Source organism: Neoarius graeffei, chromosome 17 (genome assembly GCF_027579695.1).
Source record: "Neoarius graeffei isolate fNeoGra1 chromosome 17, fNeoGra1.pri, whole genome shotgun sequence".
Lineage (NCBI taxonomy): Eukaryota > Metazoa > Chordata > Actinopteri > Siluriformes > Ariidae > Neoarius > Neoarius graeffei.
Genome location: NC_083585.1, coordinates 26,183,514 through 26,201,178, shown reverse-complemented (window position 1 = coordinate 26,201,178; position 17,665 = coordinate 26,183,514). Strand labels below are relative to the sequence as shown.

The following is a 17,665-nucleotide window of genomic DNA, read 5'->3' as shown; positions in this document are numbered from 1 at the left end:
GTGCTTCACTGTAAACATAACACACTTTCAGTGTTGCCAGATACTGCTGACGTTTTCCATTCCAAAATATGTTCAAAACCCGCCAAAATACACTTGAAATCGTCCAGTCTGGCAACACGACGCGCATGCTGCTTCTCTTGAACACACGGAAGTAAGGCGGAAGGTAGTTTGTCGACGTCACCTCAAGACGACGCCAACGATTGGTCAAATTTGCGGGAAAGTTGCGGTGATTGGATATTATTGCAACACCGCCCTGAATTCGCGGGGATTGGTTGAATTTGCGCTGAAGTTGCAAATCGCAACATCCTGGAGGCTCTGTTTTTTTGCTTGGCCCAGACTCTGTCTCCTCACTCACTGTAGCTTTAGGTACTAAAAACTGATCCATTTTGTCTCTCACGTTGTGCCCCCCCTGAAGAACTCTGGCGCCCCCCAGGGGGGCGCGCCCCACACTTTGAAAAGCCCTGCTCTAAACCATACAGCATCACTGGTCTGACTCTTGTTGAGAAGTCTAAACCTCTTATATGGTCCCAGCTCCTTGATTATTGATCTCAGCTATTAAGTCGTTGATTTGTCTTGTGTACTTGAGTGTGTTTTGTGGGCTTTCTGTTGTGCTTGTTGGTCATTGCTGGGCCTGCATGTTTATGACTAGCAAGCTGTTCAGACTGAGGGGCTTGGGCCAGATTCGACTTGGAGCCAGAAAAGAAATCTGCTAGCCAAATGCACCGTGCTGATATTGCCTGTGCTGCAACGTCCAAGTTAGACACCGCGTTGCTGAAATGGTCATAATGATATAGACACTACATCAGTGCAAGTCTTGAAGCCTGACTTTATGGCTTCTATGTAGCAGACATCACCCAAGTGAAAAAAAACAAAACAAGAGTGCTCTGAGAGCACAATATCCCCCTCTACAATATATTGCAAACAAAATTGCAATATGCGTATTACTACCCTATAACAAAGCATTTTGCCAAGTTTTGTGAAATTCCTCCAAAAATTGTGAGAGGAGTTGGTTTCAGAATGTGAGAACCCTTTCCAGGAAGGACGGACTTCGCCATGACATAATCCCCCTTTGGGCCTTTTGGCCAGCAGGGGATAAAAAATGAACATTGTGTGGAGGGAATGCCCAGTCTATGGGGCAAATAGCTGTGAATTAGTGTGAATCCAGCCAAATTAACAGGCTTTGCAATAGACAATGTACTGTTTATGTCAAGGGAGAACCACTCAACAATGCTCGTAAACATCTTGAGCAAGATGGTGGGGAATGTGGAATATTCTAAAGTCAGTTCTTCCGTCACTGGGAAAAGACGTGCAGTACATATCACTCAGTGTAATGTCAGTAGAAACTACTCCGCACAGGCAAAGTCAATGGCACTGCAGAGAAAAACATTCAATTCTTCAGAGCCCATAAAATGAACATCTGCATACAAGAGGAGCGAATGACTAGCTGAATTCAGGACAGTAATACTAATGTGGGAAAAGTAGGCTAACAGATGGCTCATGATGGACAAATAATGCTTGTAATATAGAAGCACCAAGGCAGAAAGGAACAAGTGGATGCTATCCACAACTTTAGAAGACAGGATACCTTTAAGATCCACAAGCTCCACTGCCTTGTGTTCAGGCAGTTTGACATATGAACAGGCAAGAAAGAGAAACAGGGTGACTGCTGTATGACCTTGTTGGAAGATCTTGGTATGCAGGCGCACACACACATGCACAAAATGGCATCCAAGTGTTTCTGATCAGTAATATGGAACCATAGATCACCATTGTGTACTATATCATTGAGTATCATTGGTTAAAGTACAGTCATAAAAGCATGGTTAACAATAGTATTCTAGAGTAGGGGAGAACGGGGTTGGTAGTCACACTTTTTTATTTGAATTCCTCCAAAACTGTATCCTTAATAGTGTCCCTTTCGATCTGTAATGGAAGCCTACAGAGTAGAATGACCTTACTCTCCTTCAGCTTATTCTGTTTAAAAGATGTGTACTGTCAAATATGGCAGTGTAGTGGTTAGCGCTGTCGCCTCACAGCAAGAAGGTCCTGGGTTCGAGCCCCGTGGCCGGCGAGGGCCTTTCTGTGCGGAGTTTGCATGTTCTCCCCGTGTCCGCGTGGGTTTCCCCCACAGTCCAAAGACATGCAGGTTAGGTTAACTGGTGACTCTAAATTGACCGTAGGTGTGAATGTGAGTGTGAATGGTTGTCTGTGTCTATGTGTCAGCCCTGTGATGACCTGGCGACTTGTCCAGGGTGTACCCCGCCTTTCGCCCGTAGTCAGCCGGGATAGGCTCCAGCTTGCCTGCGACCCTGTAGAACAGGATAAGTGGCTACAGATAATGAATGGATGGTATTTTCCATCCCATTTTTTCCCCCCATCAATGGAAAAATTGCAAGCACGTCCTCATGCCTTCAACACCGACAATTCATTTATTACATTTCTCTGTGTACAAAAGATCATACATATGAATGATGGTACAAAATGCAATTCTGTATTTACCACTGCCGATGGCGTCCGATCTGTCAACTTGTACACATGTACCCAAGGAATTGCACAATACAAAGGCATGAAAATAAAACCGAACATCAAAATAGATATTGCATCTTCAAAAGCTAAGTCTCTTCCATAAATACTTCCTTTGCTAGCCACTGTATTTTCTTATAACAGAATCACAGATTTATGTAGCCAGGAAAAAAAAAGTCAGATGATTATCATGTGACCCAAAAAATAAAATAAAAAATGGAAAGAAATTCGACATAGCAATGACATTCGTAGGCCACAATTGTTACAGTACAACATCAAAGGCCAAAAGTTCTCCATATAGTGGTCCAGGCCTATGAGCCAGAGGATGTGTGGGATGTGTGCACTTGTATGCAGGTGATGCAGTCTGAGGGTATGTGTGAGTGAGTGAGTGAGCGAATGAGAGAGCACAGAGGTCCCAGTAGGGGTTATGTGAGCACACCATGGTCCTGCCGCATCTGTTCCTGCTTTGTCCTGCAACACAGTGGGAGATGACCAGCTGAGTAAGCATATGAGGGAACAGGAACTACATTAAAACATTAGGAATAAACAAGGCTGGTGACAAAGTACTCCAACTAAAATCTTGGGAAAAGTCAATCAAACCTTACAAATAGAGTTTAATTGAAGACTTTAAAGCGGCCAGTTCACCCTTTTCAGAATCCAGTGTGGTGTTTTTGTTTTCGTGTGCACTCACCTTGCTGAATACCGAGCCTTTACAAGAAAACCTTCGGTAAGAAAATGGAAGACATTGTTGCAGGAGATGATTATGAGCTGAGTATCAGCCTGGATGTAGAAGGGACCGGTTATCATGAACGCAGGGTTGAAACTTGGGGGTCGCACGGTCACCAGTGGCGATTAAAAACCAGAGGTGGACAGAAACGAAGTACAGTTACTTGAGTACTGTACTTAAGTACACTTTTTGAGTATCTATACTTTACTTGTGTATTTTTTTTTGGAAACTTATGACTTTAAAGGGGAACTGAAGTCATTTTTAAACTTGCTTTATTTCTTAATTAACGTGTTATTCAATTACGTTTTCGGTTTTAGTAACCGTGACTCGTATTAGCAACTAATTGCAATTAAATATTATACTTACCGGCCTATTTGGTTTTTAGCCGTGTTGAATTTAGTTCGTTTGGTCCAAGGCAAGCGTCGCTTATCTGAGCGATCTTCACGAGACTTCGAAACGTGAAGTGTCAGCCAGGTGTCAGTGCCGCCATTTCGAAAACTGTTTTCCAAACGAAATACTGCCCAAAAACGAGTTTAAATGACGATTACTGCCGACTTTTTTCAAACTTTCCTGATTGCTATCAAAACAAACAAAACTTCCGGCTTGATTACATCAGCATTCGAAAGAGGGCGCGCGCGTCTTTTGACAACGTTGGCAGATGTCGGTCACTTTGATTTCCACTGTATGTTTTACTTCCGTCCTACGATGTCTCGCACAGGTCTCAGCAAATCTCGTTTACGGCCATCGCTTTGACATACGGACTGATATATTACAGAGCATATTTCAGACACTCATAACTTGCTATAGCAGCGACAAAATAGCGATCAAACATGCATTCCTATATTTAATAGAATGAGAAATAGAATTTTGATAATAAAAAAATTTGCCTTCAGTTCTCCTTTAACCTCACTACATTTGAAAGACAAATATCATACTTTTCACTCCACTACATTTCTATCAAGGTCCTCGTTACCACAAAGTGGCTTTGAAAGTGGATGTTTTTCCTTTTCTTTTCTAAAACGTGGTTGGTTTATTCGCATGTGACACCGAGACAGCCGATCAGTAATCACTAGGGTCATCTCACATCCACAGACTGGATAAAATCAAGTTCAGTGATTTCTCAGCAGCGTTATTTAACACGACCAGTTGATGGCAAAATGGAAGGAGGCGGCTCTTCTGGGGAATGAACGCACTTATGGCTTTACCTAAAACCCATTTTTCAGTTTTCTGAAAGGAATAAAGAGTTGTTTTGTTTTAAATGTTTGCTTTATTTGCCTAAAATGAACCACATCACAGCCTACAAAAACTCGCCATCCAACCTGCGGAAGCATATTGAGGTATGTAAACGTTTTATTCCAAGAGAAAGCTTGCAATGAAGTTGTCTGTGCTTTAAGAGCTAGCGATAACATTGCAATAGCTATGCAGTCTGGTTAGTCAAATGACTTTCTATGGATTTGCCCGCCAAGTTGCCGTAGCCTTGTCCGCGGCTAACGTCTACACATAGTTAACTTGGACACTCTTAGTTAGCAGGTAAAAACGGAGTTATGCCAACATGAATAACGTTAACTTATCTGAAATTCTTTCAGAGATGTGTTTTAGCATAATCATGCTAAATAAACAGAATGTAGAAATCTTTCTTTTCTAGTAGCGTTAGCTACCCAATATGATTTCAAGTTTGAAAAGTGTGTTCTAGCATGTCAGGTGGAGCTTCACTGACTAGCTAGCTTAACGTTAAACCACCATGATGGCACAGCATGCGTTCATTTTGTGAATTCAGATTTCTGTCTTTGGTAATGTTAAGATTATAGCTTTTGTGACCTTGCATAATTACTATAGCTACTATGTATTTTTCACCAGTAGCCAAAGAGAAAAACTAGCTAGCATCTTATTGATGATTCTGACACTGCCAGAGCTGAATAAGAACACTACCATGCTGCTTTGTGGGGGTGGGTAGGAGTGTTAAAATGGATCTTTTTTGTCAATTCAGTTGTTTCATTTTGTAACGTTCTACCAGGTGTTTATTCTACAGCTTCTACAAGTTAGTCAGTAAATCCAGTCGGTTGCTTCAGAGGCATTAGGTTTTGTAAGCGTTGTGGCAATAATACAACAATGCATTGACAGAAAATGTACTTCTAATACTTAAGTATTTTTAAAAGCAAGTACTTCAGTACTTTAACTTAAGTAAAAATTTGACTGGACAACTTTCACTTGTATCGGAGTCACATTTGACCAGCTGGATCTGTACTTTGTCCACCTCTGTTAAAAACTTACCAGGGCCACTAAAAGTTGTGGTTTGATCATCCGAATGGTGACTACGATTCATGAAGTATGAAAAAAATTAAATAAAATGTTCCTTCCTTGGAGTACCTTTCTTTTCTTTGCTTTGCTTTCCTCAACTCTAAGTTTGCAGATTCTAGTAAAAGTTTCGTTCTAAAGTGCGAAATTCAAAGCTGTTCGTGAATTTTTTGAGATCGCACCACGATATCCACAACTTTCCTAAACTCTGATTCATTGCTGCGTCATAGCAGAAGCCGGGATCTTTCTTCTGCTCCATTGTGTTGATGTTTATAGCTAACGCTAACTACTACGTAGGAAAGATGACTAAAAGATGGTTACACAGGTCCGAATTTCCGACGTGCTCGACAGGTAATATGATCACAGTGCCCCATCCGTCTACCCTCACGGAATGGATAGATGACATGAAGTTGTGGTCCGATATCAACAACATTGACATTGTCAATTATTTTATTCTGAGTGACGGCGTTAATGGCGAGGAGCGAAGGCAGTACAAAAGCACGGAGGCATACAATTATCTACAGTCATAAAATTGGCAAAATTATGGATAAAAGAGGGCGTCACGGTGGTGTAGTGGTTAGCGCTGCCGCCTCACAGCAAGAAGGTCCGGGATCGAGCCCCGTGGCCGGCGAGGGCCTTTCTGTGTGGAGTTTGCATGTTCTCCCCGTGTCCGCGTGGGTTTCCTCCGGGTGCTCCGGTTTCCCCCACAGTCCAAAGACATGCAGGTTAGGTTAACTGGTGACTCTAAATTGACCGTAGGTGTGAATGTGAGTGTGAATGGTTGTCTGTGTCTATGTGTCAGCCCTGTGATGACCTGGCGACTTGTCCAGGGTGTACCCCGCCTTTCGCCCGTAGTCAGCTGGGATAGGCTCCAGCTTGCCTGCGACCCTGTAGAACAGGATAAAGCGGCTAGAGATAATGAGATGAGATGTGTAAAAGAGAAGGCGAGTTTGTTTGCTTAAAGGCTGAGGTTGAGCCTAGCCAGAGCAAAAAAAGGGAAATAAATCCTGCAATCATGCAGCAGCTCTCATCTGGAAGGTAGGCTGTCAGAGTAGAGCGATTGGATTATTGTATTGGTTTACTAATAATATAATGTTTATATATTGGACAAACGTGTCTGCCAAATACCATAACCATATTAACCATCAGCAGCTAGATCTAATCTAATAGAACTCTACCAGCCCACTGTACCGTAATGTCTCTTGTATCCTTGACTTGCAAGTGACGTCAAAGCAAAATAGAAACCCGGATGTCAGCCATGTTGGTGGATATACAAATGTGGGGTCAAGCAACATTCCATACAAAACACAGTCACGCATGCGCAACTCTGTTTTTACACTGCTTTAAGCGTTCTTTTAGCTCTGCCATATCTTTGTGCTGTATATGGTTGTGGTCACAACAGTACTTGTGACCCTGGCATGTTCTGATTTTTTAGAATTCCGTCCGTGATTCGGAAAGAGGGCGAGGAAACCCTGAGGCTTAGTACAGAGAGGAGAGGAGACGAGCACGGCTGAACATCATCGGCAGGGCTGATCTAACGGAGTTTTTTCTAAAACCAAAACAGCTCGTGTTTGCAGTAATCATTTTATCTCAGGTGAGATTCCAAAGCTTTCTCGATAATATCATGGAAGAATTTTATTTCGTGTTGCTAGAATCTTGCTATAAAATGAGCGCTCTCTTGTCGTGGTTCACTCGGCCGTTGTTATAATTTTAACACGTGTATTACCATTTCGCTTCTAGGAGCGCCAGCAAAATTATATGATAGAAACAATCCAGACTGGGCACCCACTCAGAAAATGGGCTATGTTTCGTTCAAGGTCAGACTCGATTCTTCGCCAGCCAAACCAGATAGAACGTGATATCTGGGTACTCGATGGTTGGTAGAAGCGTCTTATCTTCAGAAAAGTCTGACTTTTTTAAATAATATGGGTCAAAACTAGCCTGGCAAATCCCATGCTGCTTTGCACAATCGTTCCGATCTGAAAAGACAGCATGGAAACTATGGTCTAAAGGCTCGCCTGAGTTAGGGAGCCAATCAGAGAGTGGGGAGGGGTGGAAAGACGGTGACGCGTACTACTCGACAAATGGAAGCTTGTAGTTTATTTGGGACTGTTTGCAGATCACATTTAACATGGCGGCGGGTCCAGCTTCTCTCATTTGTCTTGCACAAACGGCAGTAATCATTTGGTGCCATTGTTTTCCTGTTTTTGTTTTGCCTTCTCTTTCCTTCTCTTCTTCGCCTCTTCGTCGCTCTAACTACGTCACTGGGTACAACTGCCATGATTGGCCATGGGCTACGTATACACCAAATGATAGACATTCGCAACGTCCAATAAACGGCCATTGACAATCGTAAACCACACCTCCCCTACGAGAAATTCAATAGGCGGATTCCAGACCATATTTCACTTGTGATATGGTCTGGTGTTAACCAGACTAGGTCAAAACCACATATATATCTTCTTTTTGTATCGAATCTTCGCTTGACCGTTCAAATCATGGTAATACTGAGAAAGTTCAGCATTGTTTACAGACACATTTTCAGCGGCTGCTATCCTAGTTGCTCTGAATATCCACCATCACGGCGGATGCTCATGACGTAGCACATTTTGATCACGTGGTTGCAAGTCATTTATAGACTCAAGAAGCAAAAGCTTGGTCAGAGAAGCATAGGCTAACCATTTTACTGCAGATGCTGTCAAACTTTGGAAACAATAAACATACCATACTTTAAATAATTCCTTGTCTATGTATTTGTCCAAGCTTCTTCAACTTCTTAACGACCCTGATCATTCCAGATATTGGATGGTATTTGTCGGCTGTTTGTTTACACTAGTATTTCAGCACTGGTCGCTCTTGGATTCTCTTGGCCAACGAAGGCAGGCAAACTTCTACGGTACCTCTAGCTTAGAAAGATTATCAGTCTAAGCAACGGGTAAGACTGAAGTTTATCTACCTTTAGTCACCTTTGTCGTGACGTTCAGCAACCGAATATGTAACCGTTTCATTATCTGTCGTAGATGTGCTCATCTAACAATCCAGATGGAACGGATCGGTCAAAAGAATCTAATATAATACTTTGACAAAATATCTTCAATCTATCTCGCGTTACAGTTTGATCTATGGCCTAGGATGTTGCTGCACTGTTACCTCGCCCGGGACGGAGTCCACCAGGGGGCGAGGTATTGTTTTCGGTTGGGTTTCGTTATTTGTTTTCTTGTTAGCTACATTATGGGAAAACATCTGGACCAATCTTCATGAAACTTTCAGGATAGATGGGCATTGGTCTCAAATAGAACCGTCAACATTTTGAGGGTCATCCGGTCAAGGTCACCAAAAAGGTCAAAATTGTTTTTGGTGCAAATAGTGTCCCAAATCACTCCCTACTCACTCCATAGTGGACTATATAGTCAGGTCGCCATTTTGTAGTGCTGTCCGAATGTATAGTGAACATTATTACACCCTATATAGTGCACTCAAAGTATCTCACAATGCATCACGAAAAGTAGTGCCGTGGCAAAGAAGTAGTAGTTTTATCATTTAATCAATGAGCTCACTATGTAGTCCTCTATATAGTAATTCCCTATATAGTGAGTAGGGTGTAGTGAACGAGTGAGTGATTTAGGACACAGCGTTTGTAACCAACAGAGTTGGACAAAGTACCCAACTTCATTACTTAAGTCAAAGTACAGATCCCACTGGTCAAATTTTTACTTAAGTTAAAGTACTGAAGTACTTGCTTTTAAAAATACTTTAGTATTAAAAGTACATTTTCTGTCAATGCATTATTGTATTATTGCCACAATGCTTACAAAACCGAATGCCTCTGAAGCAACCTACTGGATTTACTGAGGAGCTTGTAGAACCTGTAGAATAGACCCCTTCGCAGTAAACGTCATTCATACGTAAGCGGAAATTGCGCGAGCAGCCTGGACCCAAAAAAGACTCAGAAATGCCTAGTTGTTGTGTTGTCGGGTGTCAGAATCGTAGCAGTGATGGGGTTAAAATGTACAGAATTCCAGCAGGATCTCACCCATTCCAAAAAAATCACCGACGTCTATGACTACAAGCCACCAAACGTGTAGACTGGGATGAAAGCACCATCAAAAATGCGCGGGTTTGCAGCGCCCACTTCATCACAGGTAAGATCAGGCTATTTATTAAATCTTTCTTTTTTATTCTTTCTAGTCTTCGTTTACTGATGTAGCAAAATACTTTGGTAACGTTTGTCTGATTAGCTGGGTCATAGTTACACAGTGTAATGAATATTGTTAGCATGTTAACTTAGCTTTGCATGCAGTTTTGTTTGTAGGAGAGGTCTCGCTTGACTCAAGCAGTCCAGATTTTGTGCCATCATTATTTGTGTATGCCGAAAATCACAATTTTAAAGCGAGGATGGAAAGGTAAAATTGTGTGCCCTCACTCTAAATGCCAACTTACGTTGACTGCTCTAACCTAGCTCCCGCCCCGTTCAGTTTCATTTCTGCTCTCTGCCTCTCGCTTTTTACGCAGCTCTGATTTCTCTTAGCTGCACTCTTTACACTATCATTCCTTTCATGCCATCACCTCCTGCACATTGCTGTTTAGTGTTGGTATTTGCTGTTGTAGCTAAAGCCACATTGCCATCACATCACTGGCATAATTTGATTAAAACAAAATGAATATGAATGTCCCATTGTTAATCAAGTTGTACATGCCCGCACATAACAATCATATGCGTCTAAAGACTTGTAGGCACGAAGTTTTTCGTGGGTGTACACTGAAGTCTGGTCAATAAGGTACGAGTATATATCTGGCCATTGTATACCAGGGAACTTACTAACATCGTCCGTCCACTCTTTAATTAAATGCGGATCCGGTAGGCGATGTCCACTTGTTAGAGTTAACTTATTTATGTAGCATTCCCGATCTTATAACGACAATTGTTTGGCATAATCTGACAGCTCATAATGCCGGTCTATGGGCAGCGCCATTGTTTCTGGGTCCAGGCTGCGCGCACATCCTGGCAACGCTCGGTTTGTTTACAAACATGCGAAGGGGTCAATAAACACCTGGTAGAATGTTACAAAATGAAACACAACTGAACTGAAAAAGAACCATTGTCATTTTCATTTTTAATTGTAACACTCCTCCCCACCCCCACAAAGCAGCATGGTAGTGTTCTGACCCAGCTCTCGGCAGTGTGTGCACACATGTATGTGCATGTTAATCAGGAAGACAGTGGAATAGCTGTAAATGCAGCTTGCTCAGAAAATGACAATCCAACCTGATTAAAACCCAAGTCCACACCTCGGGCTTAATAACTGCCCAACAGCAACACTGCTTTAAGCAAGACAAAAACAAAAATGCAAGACCATCATCTGACATCAAAACAAAAAAATTCAACAATTTGTTGTGACTGACTAGTGCAATACTGTCCATCTCACAGGTCTCGTGTGTGCGCGCGTGCATGCGGCGCAAGTGTATGTATTCATGCACATATAAATTTGCCTGTGCCATCATGGTGGTTTAACGTTAAGCTAGCTAGTCAGTGAAGCTCCACCTGACATGCTAGCAAACTCTTTTCAAACTCAAAATCATATTGGGTAGCTAACGCTACTAGAAAAGAAATATTTCTACATTCTGTTTATTTGGCAAGATTATGCTAAAACATTTCTGAAAGGACTTCAGATAAGTTAACGTTATTCATATTAGCATAACTCCGTTTTTACATGCTAACTAACAGTGTCCAAGTTAACTAGCTATGTGTTAACGTTAGCCGTGGACAAGGCTACGGCAACTTGGCGGGCAAATCCATAGAAAGTAATTTGACTAACCAGACTGCATAGCTATTGCAACGTTATCGCTAGCTCTAAAAGCACAGACAACTTCGTTGCAAGCTTTCTCTTGGAATAAAATGTTTACAGACCTCAATATCCTTCCGCAGGTTGGACGGTGAGTTTTTGTAGGCCGTGATGTGGTTCGTTTTCGGTAAAAAAAGCAATCATTTAAAACGAAACAAATCTTTAATCCTTTCAGAAAACTGAAACATGGGTTCTAGGTAAAGCCATGAGTGCGTGCATTCCCCAGAAGAACCGCCTCCTTCCATTCTGCCATCAACTGATCGTGTTAAATAACGCTGCTGAGAAATCACTGAACTTGATTTTACACAGTCTATGGATGTGACGTGACCCTAGAGATTACTGATAGACTGTCTCGGTGTCACCTGCGAAAACACCAGTCACATTTTAGAAAAGAAAAGAAAAAACCTCCACTTTCAAAGTTGCTTCATAGTAACAAGGACCTTGATAGAAATGTAGTGGAGTGAAAAGTGCGATATTTGCCTTTCAAATGTAGTGAAGTCATAAGTTGGCAAAAAATGAATACTCAAGTAAAGTACAGATACTCAAAAAGTGTACTTAAAGTACAGTACTCAAGTAAATGTACTTCGTTACTGTCCACCTCCGGTAACCAATCAGCACTGATCAAGTTCGGTTACCCGTTCAACTTCTTCATAAACTTCGGAACCAATCTGAACCAGAAACAAAATAAGGGAAACCTCGTTATAACTTCGTAGTATCAGAAGATAATCGGCAGATAAAAAGATAAACGAAATTCACCTTGCGGTTCGCCGAGGCTACGGATTCGATATCAAGTAAGTGGTGTTTATTTTAAGAAAATTTACCTTTTGATTATCACAACTTTTGTTTGGTCCTTCTGAAAGGTCAAATAAAAATTTCGTAAGTTTTTTTTTAGCTTTTTGGCAGATATTTAGAGTCTTTACACTACACTTGTGAAACAAAATGTTCTCATTAGTATTCATGACCTTGAAAGAACAGAGACCACACTTGTGAGATTGAATCAGTTGTTATAACACTTAAAAAAAAAAAAAAAGTGCTACCTGGCGAGGTTTGTTTTGCCTGGCAACACTTGTTGAGGACTGTTTTTCCAAACGTAACAGTGGAACATTGATGGCATTGAAAATGGTGACTCGCTACTTAGCACAGAAAGAAGGGTGAGCTGGCTCCTTTAAGGCAGTGTACTGATCCAGCCCGAATGAAGCTTTCATTCCAGAAGAAAGCTCCCAAAAACTGTTGTAACCTTCTTCATGTTGGAATTTTCCACGTGAATCAGTTGGCTTTGATAATGAAATGCGCCACTCACTTCTACAGATGTGGTGACTCCTTCGATTCCCTCTTCTCCTAACTGGAGTTTGGCTTCTCTGAAGACTTTTGTAGCTGTAAAAGAGAAGTGAGAAAGATTTCACTGTTTATGAAGTTCTACAGATCTGACACCATGAGGAACCCAACTTGTGAAATTAACTACTGAAGTGATCTACTGTTTTTCTGGAGATGGGTTAATAATGGTGAACCATGCAGGTGAGTAAGATTTAATGATTAACTTCATTAACACACCGTAATAAAAGCATCCCGCCTGTCCGCCCTTTCAGTGTGTTAACAACAGCGTGTTTCAATGACAAACATGGCTCATCACTGGGTCACATTTAATCTTATTCTAATAACATTGCTGAAAATACACAACTCCACAGGATGTTTTCTGGGATGTTCACGCTGTTTCACTTTTACACATCGAGAGGGGGCAGTATTTATCCATCAAATACAAAGCTGGAGAGCATCAGGCCTCCACTCCCTCTCTATGGAACTATCAGAAATCAGGAACGACGAATCTAAGCACTAATGTCAGAAGACACATTTCCAAACAAGCCGAGAAAGGATCACAGACTGTAGGAAGTTACAAGGCAAGTTATTAATCAGGAAAATGAGGACCAATATTTTTACATGATAAGTCTGCACGAGAGAGGAGGTGGAAATGAAAATCAGTACTGCTACAACAACTACTATATTTTAACGGGATCCTCCAGCAGGTTTACTCTTAAACTTATGTTAAGTATTTGTAGATTTCAACAGTCAAAGATTCGTTTTCGGAAACCAAATAGTATTCTAGAAAAATACGTTTTTATTAAGATGCCAGATGGGCCTCCTGCAGAAGTGACGTATGTGATGACGTGGTGTAGCTTGGAGCAACTCGGCTGTTTATATCATCTGCTTATGTCGTGATTTTGCTCCTACGAACGAATCCTCTAATGAGATGATTTCATCGGCCAACAAAGGACACTGGATCATCTTGCCTCTGTCTGGATTTCAACACTGACTGGTTCATGTGTTTGCACAGCTATATCCCACTTTCCGGTCAATTCACATTCCGGGCACATAAATGAAAATGAAACTGAAAGTAGCATGAAATAAAACTTCGGAAATTTCAAATGAGTGAGTTTCGTGCAAAACGTTCTGAGTAATTCTCTTATCTGGAGCATAGTAGACATGAAGCTCAATCGAACGCTCCGTCTCTTGAGCTGATTGTTCTTTAACGTTGGTGTTTTCTTACCCATATTTTCTTCCAGGGGCGGCACGGTGGTGTAGTGGTTAGCGCTGTCGCCTCACAGCAAGAAGGTCCGGGTTCGAGCCCTGGGGCTGGCGAAGGCCTTTCTGTGTGGAGTTTGCATGTTCTCCCCGTGTCCGCGTGGGTTTCCTCCGGGTGCTCCGGTTTCCCCCACAGTCCAAAGACATGCAGGTTAGGTTAACTGGTGACTCTAAATTGACCGTAGGTGTGAATGTGAGTGTGAATGGTTGTCTGTGTCTGTGTGTCAGCCCTGTGATGACCTGGCGACTTGTCCAGGGTGTACCCCGCCTTTCGCCCGTAGTCAGCTGGGATAGGCTCCAGCTTGCCTGCGACCCTGTTGAACAGGATAAAGCAGCTAGAGATAATGAGATGAGATGAGATTTTCTTCCAGTATATGCAGAAGAGCCTACAACGTATCGGAATGCCGATTACAATTCACCAGGTAAGACACCGATAATACACCAGGGATGGATCCAGACCGATGCACCACTTGGCATCGGTCATGGGGCGTTTGTTTACGCTCAACCAATAGCCGAGCCGCGGCCCGCGGTCAATAGCGGGTCGTGGCTGCTCTCTTCGGAAAGGGCTCGGCGTGCTCTACGCTCCTGTGAAAATCCACAGCGATGTGGTAAAATTAGTGAAAATATTTCTGCAAATGTGCATCTGTCAGATTCTTGGGCTGGATCCGTCCCTGTATATTACAAAGAACCATGGTAGAACAAACTACAAACTAACCTCCCGGTGGTGTGTTGTCTCTGTTGCCGCTCAACACTGAATCGGCAGACTTTTGGAGCTGAATGATGGGCAAATATTGTTGGCACGGCATCATCTTTTCTTTCTTTTTATTCTTGAAGCCCCCATTAATCTTGATTTTAATTTATTAAATCTTCAAAACAGGATGATTCAAAATGTTCGGAGCGTAAGCGGGGCACCGCAGGCGGATTTTTTTCAAGGTCTTCCGATGGCATGAATCCATTTCTTGCGAATAGTCGGACGATTCTGGCCAGGTAAACGGTGAAAAGGTCTTCTCGTCCTTGTTTTTAGCATAATTTTGCCATTTATATGTTGCGCAATGAGGCGTACTTTACTTATTAAAAGCCTAGAAATTCGGTAAAAATACTTGTAAAACTAGCAAAACCATGATGTAAGCAAAGGATATAAAGAGCTGAATTGCTCCAAGCTTCCACTAAGCCACGTCATCGCATACATCACTTCCACAGGAGGCCCGTCTGGTATTTTAATAAAAATTTATTTTTCTAGAACACTATCTGGTCTCTGAAAACGAATGTTTGACTGTTGAAATCTACAAATACTTTTACTTAACGTAAGTTTAAGAGTAAATCCGCTGGAAGATCCCTTTAAGAAAGATTAGCAAAAAAGGTTTAAATAAATAAAAAAACAAAAAAAACAAAAAGGTGGGTGGATTGTAGGGTGTAAAGAACGAATAGACTAGAGCTGTTTAAAAAAAAAAAGCCACCATACCTGTGATTGTTCTTTAAGAAAGTCAGGTAGCTGAAATTCACCTTTAAATACCTAGGAAAAAAAAAAAGAAAACCAAAGAACTGTTTTATAGGCCGACATGCTGCAGTCACGACAACACAGGTTTGTTCTTGCATCTAGAGAAAACAAAAGAGCGACGCTGAACCTGTTATCTGACCTGGATCTTTCTATTCTCTCACTGTGACAGAGCTAAGACTGCAGATTTTCTGTCTAGCATCTGTAGTCTATCAGTTCTAAGCTCTACTTCGTGGTCGAGCCATATAATAGCAGTAAAGACTGAAGTCAAGCACAATAAACCGATTAAATGGCCGCATTTCAAAATGATCTCGGAACAAATGGCTAAATGCAGGATTTTGTCAAATAGGCACTGTTTAACTAAGACTATTCAGAAGAGAGACATTCTCTCTCAGCCAAGGTGCTGGACTCAGCTGAACCCGACGCTCATGTCTCACTGTGTCTGCCAAGTCATAGGATGAAAGGAAGGCAGAGAGAGAGAGAGAGAGAGTGGAGGGGGATACGGGGGAGGGTGTGGTGTGGTGTGTGTGTGTGTGTGTGCGGGGGGACTTGTGAATTCTGTGCACTGTTGAGATCAGACGCAGCCTCGTTACTGAGCGTTTAAGGAAAACCCGAGGCTACGGAAAGGGACGATCTCCAATTAGGACAAGTCCAGTTCATGCCTCTCTGTGACGGTCAGTTGAGGAATTTAGAATAAGCCTTTATTTATTTGTCACATGTACACTCAAGCACAGTGAAATTCGTCCTCTGCATTTAACCCATCTGAAGCAGTGAACACACACAAGTGAGCAATGAGCGCGCACACATACCCAGAGCAGTGGGCAGCTATGCTACAGCACCCAGGGGAGAATACCAGTTAGGGGTTGGGTGCCTCGCTCAAGGACACTTCAGCCCAAGGCCGTCCCATGTTAACCGAACTGCAACTTGTTGGGTGAAAAAGAGTGGATCTGAAGGATTGTGAAGCAAGTACACTACCGTTCAAAAGTTTGGGGTCACTTTGAAATGTCCTTATTTTTGAAAGAAAAGCACTGTTCTTTTCAATGAAGATCACTTTAAACTAATCAGAAATCCACTCTAGACATTGCTAATGTGGTAAATGACTATTCTAGCTGCAAATGTCTGGTTTTTGGTGCAATATCTCCATGGAGCACTTGCATGTGACATCACAGCCAATCCAGATTGTGACAGACGCCATCGTGTCGGTCAAACGCCATATTCCGCCTTCTACTTCTGGTTCTACTTCTGCTTTTACTTCTACCTTTTCTTCTGGAAAACCCTACTATATACAATTCTACTACAACGGCTGCGGCTACAAGCTCTCCCTACCTGTGCACGTTTTTTATGTTTTTTGTGTGTATTTTTGCGTGTTGTTCGTCTGTACTGGACTTCAATATCCACTACAACCGTATGGACTTACTGGACATTGGTTTCTAGCAGAAAATGACGGTTTGTAGCGATTTCCATCGCATGCACAACATTCCGGACGAGAAAAAGAAATAATAATAACATTCCGGACGAGACAGCGAGACCAGCGGGGTCTCCGTGGATTGTTATTGGAAGCAAAGCGAAGGAGGCAGCGCCGGGAGCCGAAGCAAAAGCGAGGCTACAGGCAGAGCCGGCCTGTTGACTAAGCTCAGAAAACAGCTACTCAAACCTCCACTGCCAAGCCTCTACCTCTCCAACGCCAGAGCCATGTAAACAAGACGGACGATTTGGAATTACCTTATTCTATTCTATAATCGGCTGGTCAGTGCTATACTCAATACTTAAGTGACTTACCTGTCCAATCAATGAGGATTGTTATTTTCTTGTTTACAAGATGCCACATCTGAGTCGCTGACAAATCCTGAATTTCTGTAAAGAAAACTGTCCAGAGATTTATAAGCACGCAGTGCTTCACCACTGAACAGCGAGGGAAAGTTAATGAGGTAATCATACACGTCCGGGTATTCCGCTGGCAGTTCAAAATCCGGTCGTGAAAACTCCGTCCGGTAAGCCATAAGGGTCACAAATCTGTAGATCGTTTATTTTAGCCATATATCTAGTTATCTGTTCATTAGAAAAATGAGCCGTGTAGTCCGTCGGTTGAAATTGATCCATTCTGTACATGAGTGCAGCAGTATTCAGCTGTGTTTTTGACCGACAAGATGGCGGTTGTGTACTTTCCGGTCACGTGACTGCAAGATCTCTATAGGTGTATAGAGG

The 17,665-nt window shown here is 42.2% G+C and overlaps 1 protein-coding gene across 4 annotated transcripts in view; it reads right to left on the bottom strand.

Moving 5' to 3' along the window:
• Positions 1 to 2,412: 2,412 nt before the first annotated feature.
• Positions 2,413 to 17,665, bottom strand: part of tpst1 (tyrosylprotein sulfotransferase 1) — a 162,339-nt gene continuing 147,086 nt past the window's right edge. For 3 of the 4 annotated variants that reach the window (XM_060943901.1, XM_060943902.1, XM_060943903.1), the window contains exons 4-6: positions 15,428 to 15,478; positions 12,689 to 12,762; positions 2,413 to 2,994 (exon numbers count right to left, since the gene is read on the bottom strand). In XM_060943901.1, coding sequence (XP_060799884.1) covers positions 12,727 to 12,762; positions 15,428 to 15,478 — 87 coding nt within the window. In that variant the 3' untranslated portion in view covers positions 2,413 to 2,994; positions 12,689 to 12,726. The remainder of the gene's footprint in view (positions 2,995 to 12,688; positions 12,763 to 15,427; positions 15,479 to 17,665) is intronic. The other variant, XM_060943904.1, reaches the window with a different exon arrangement.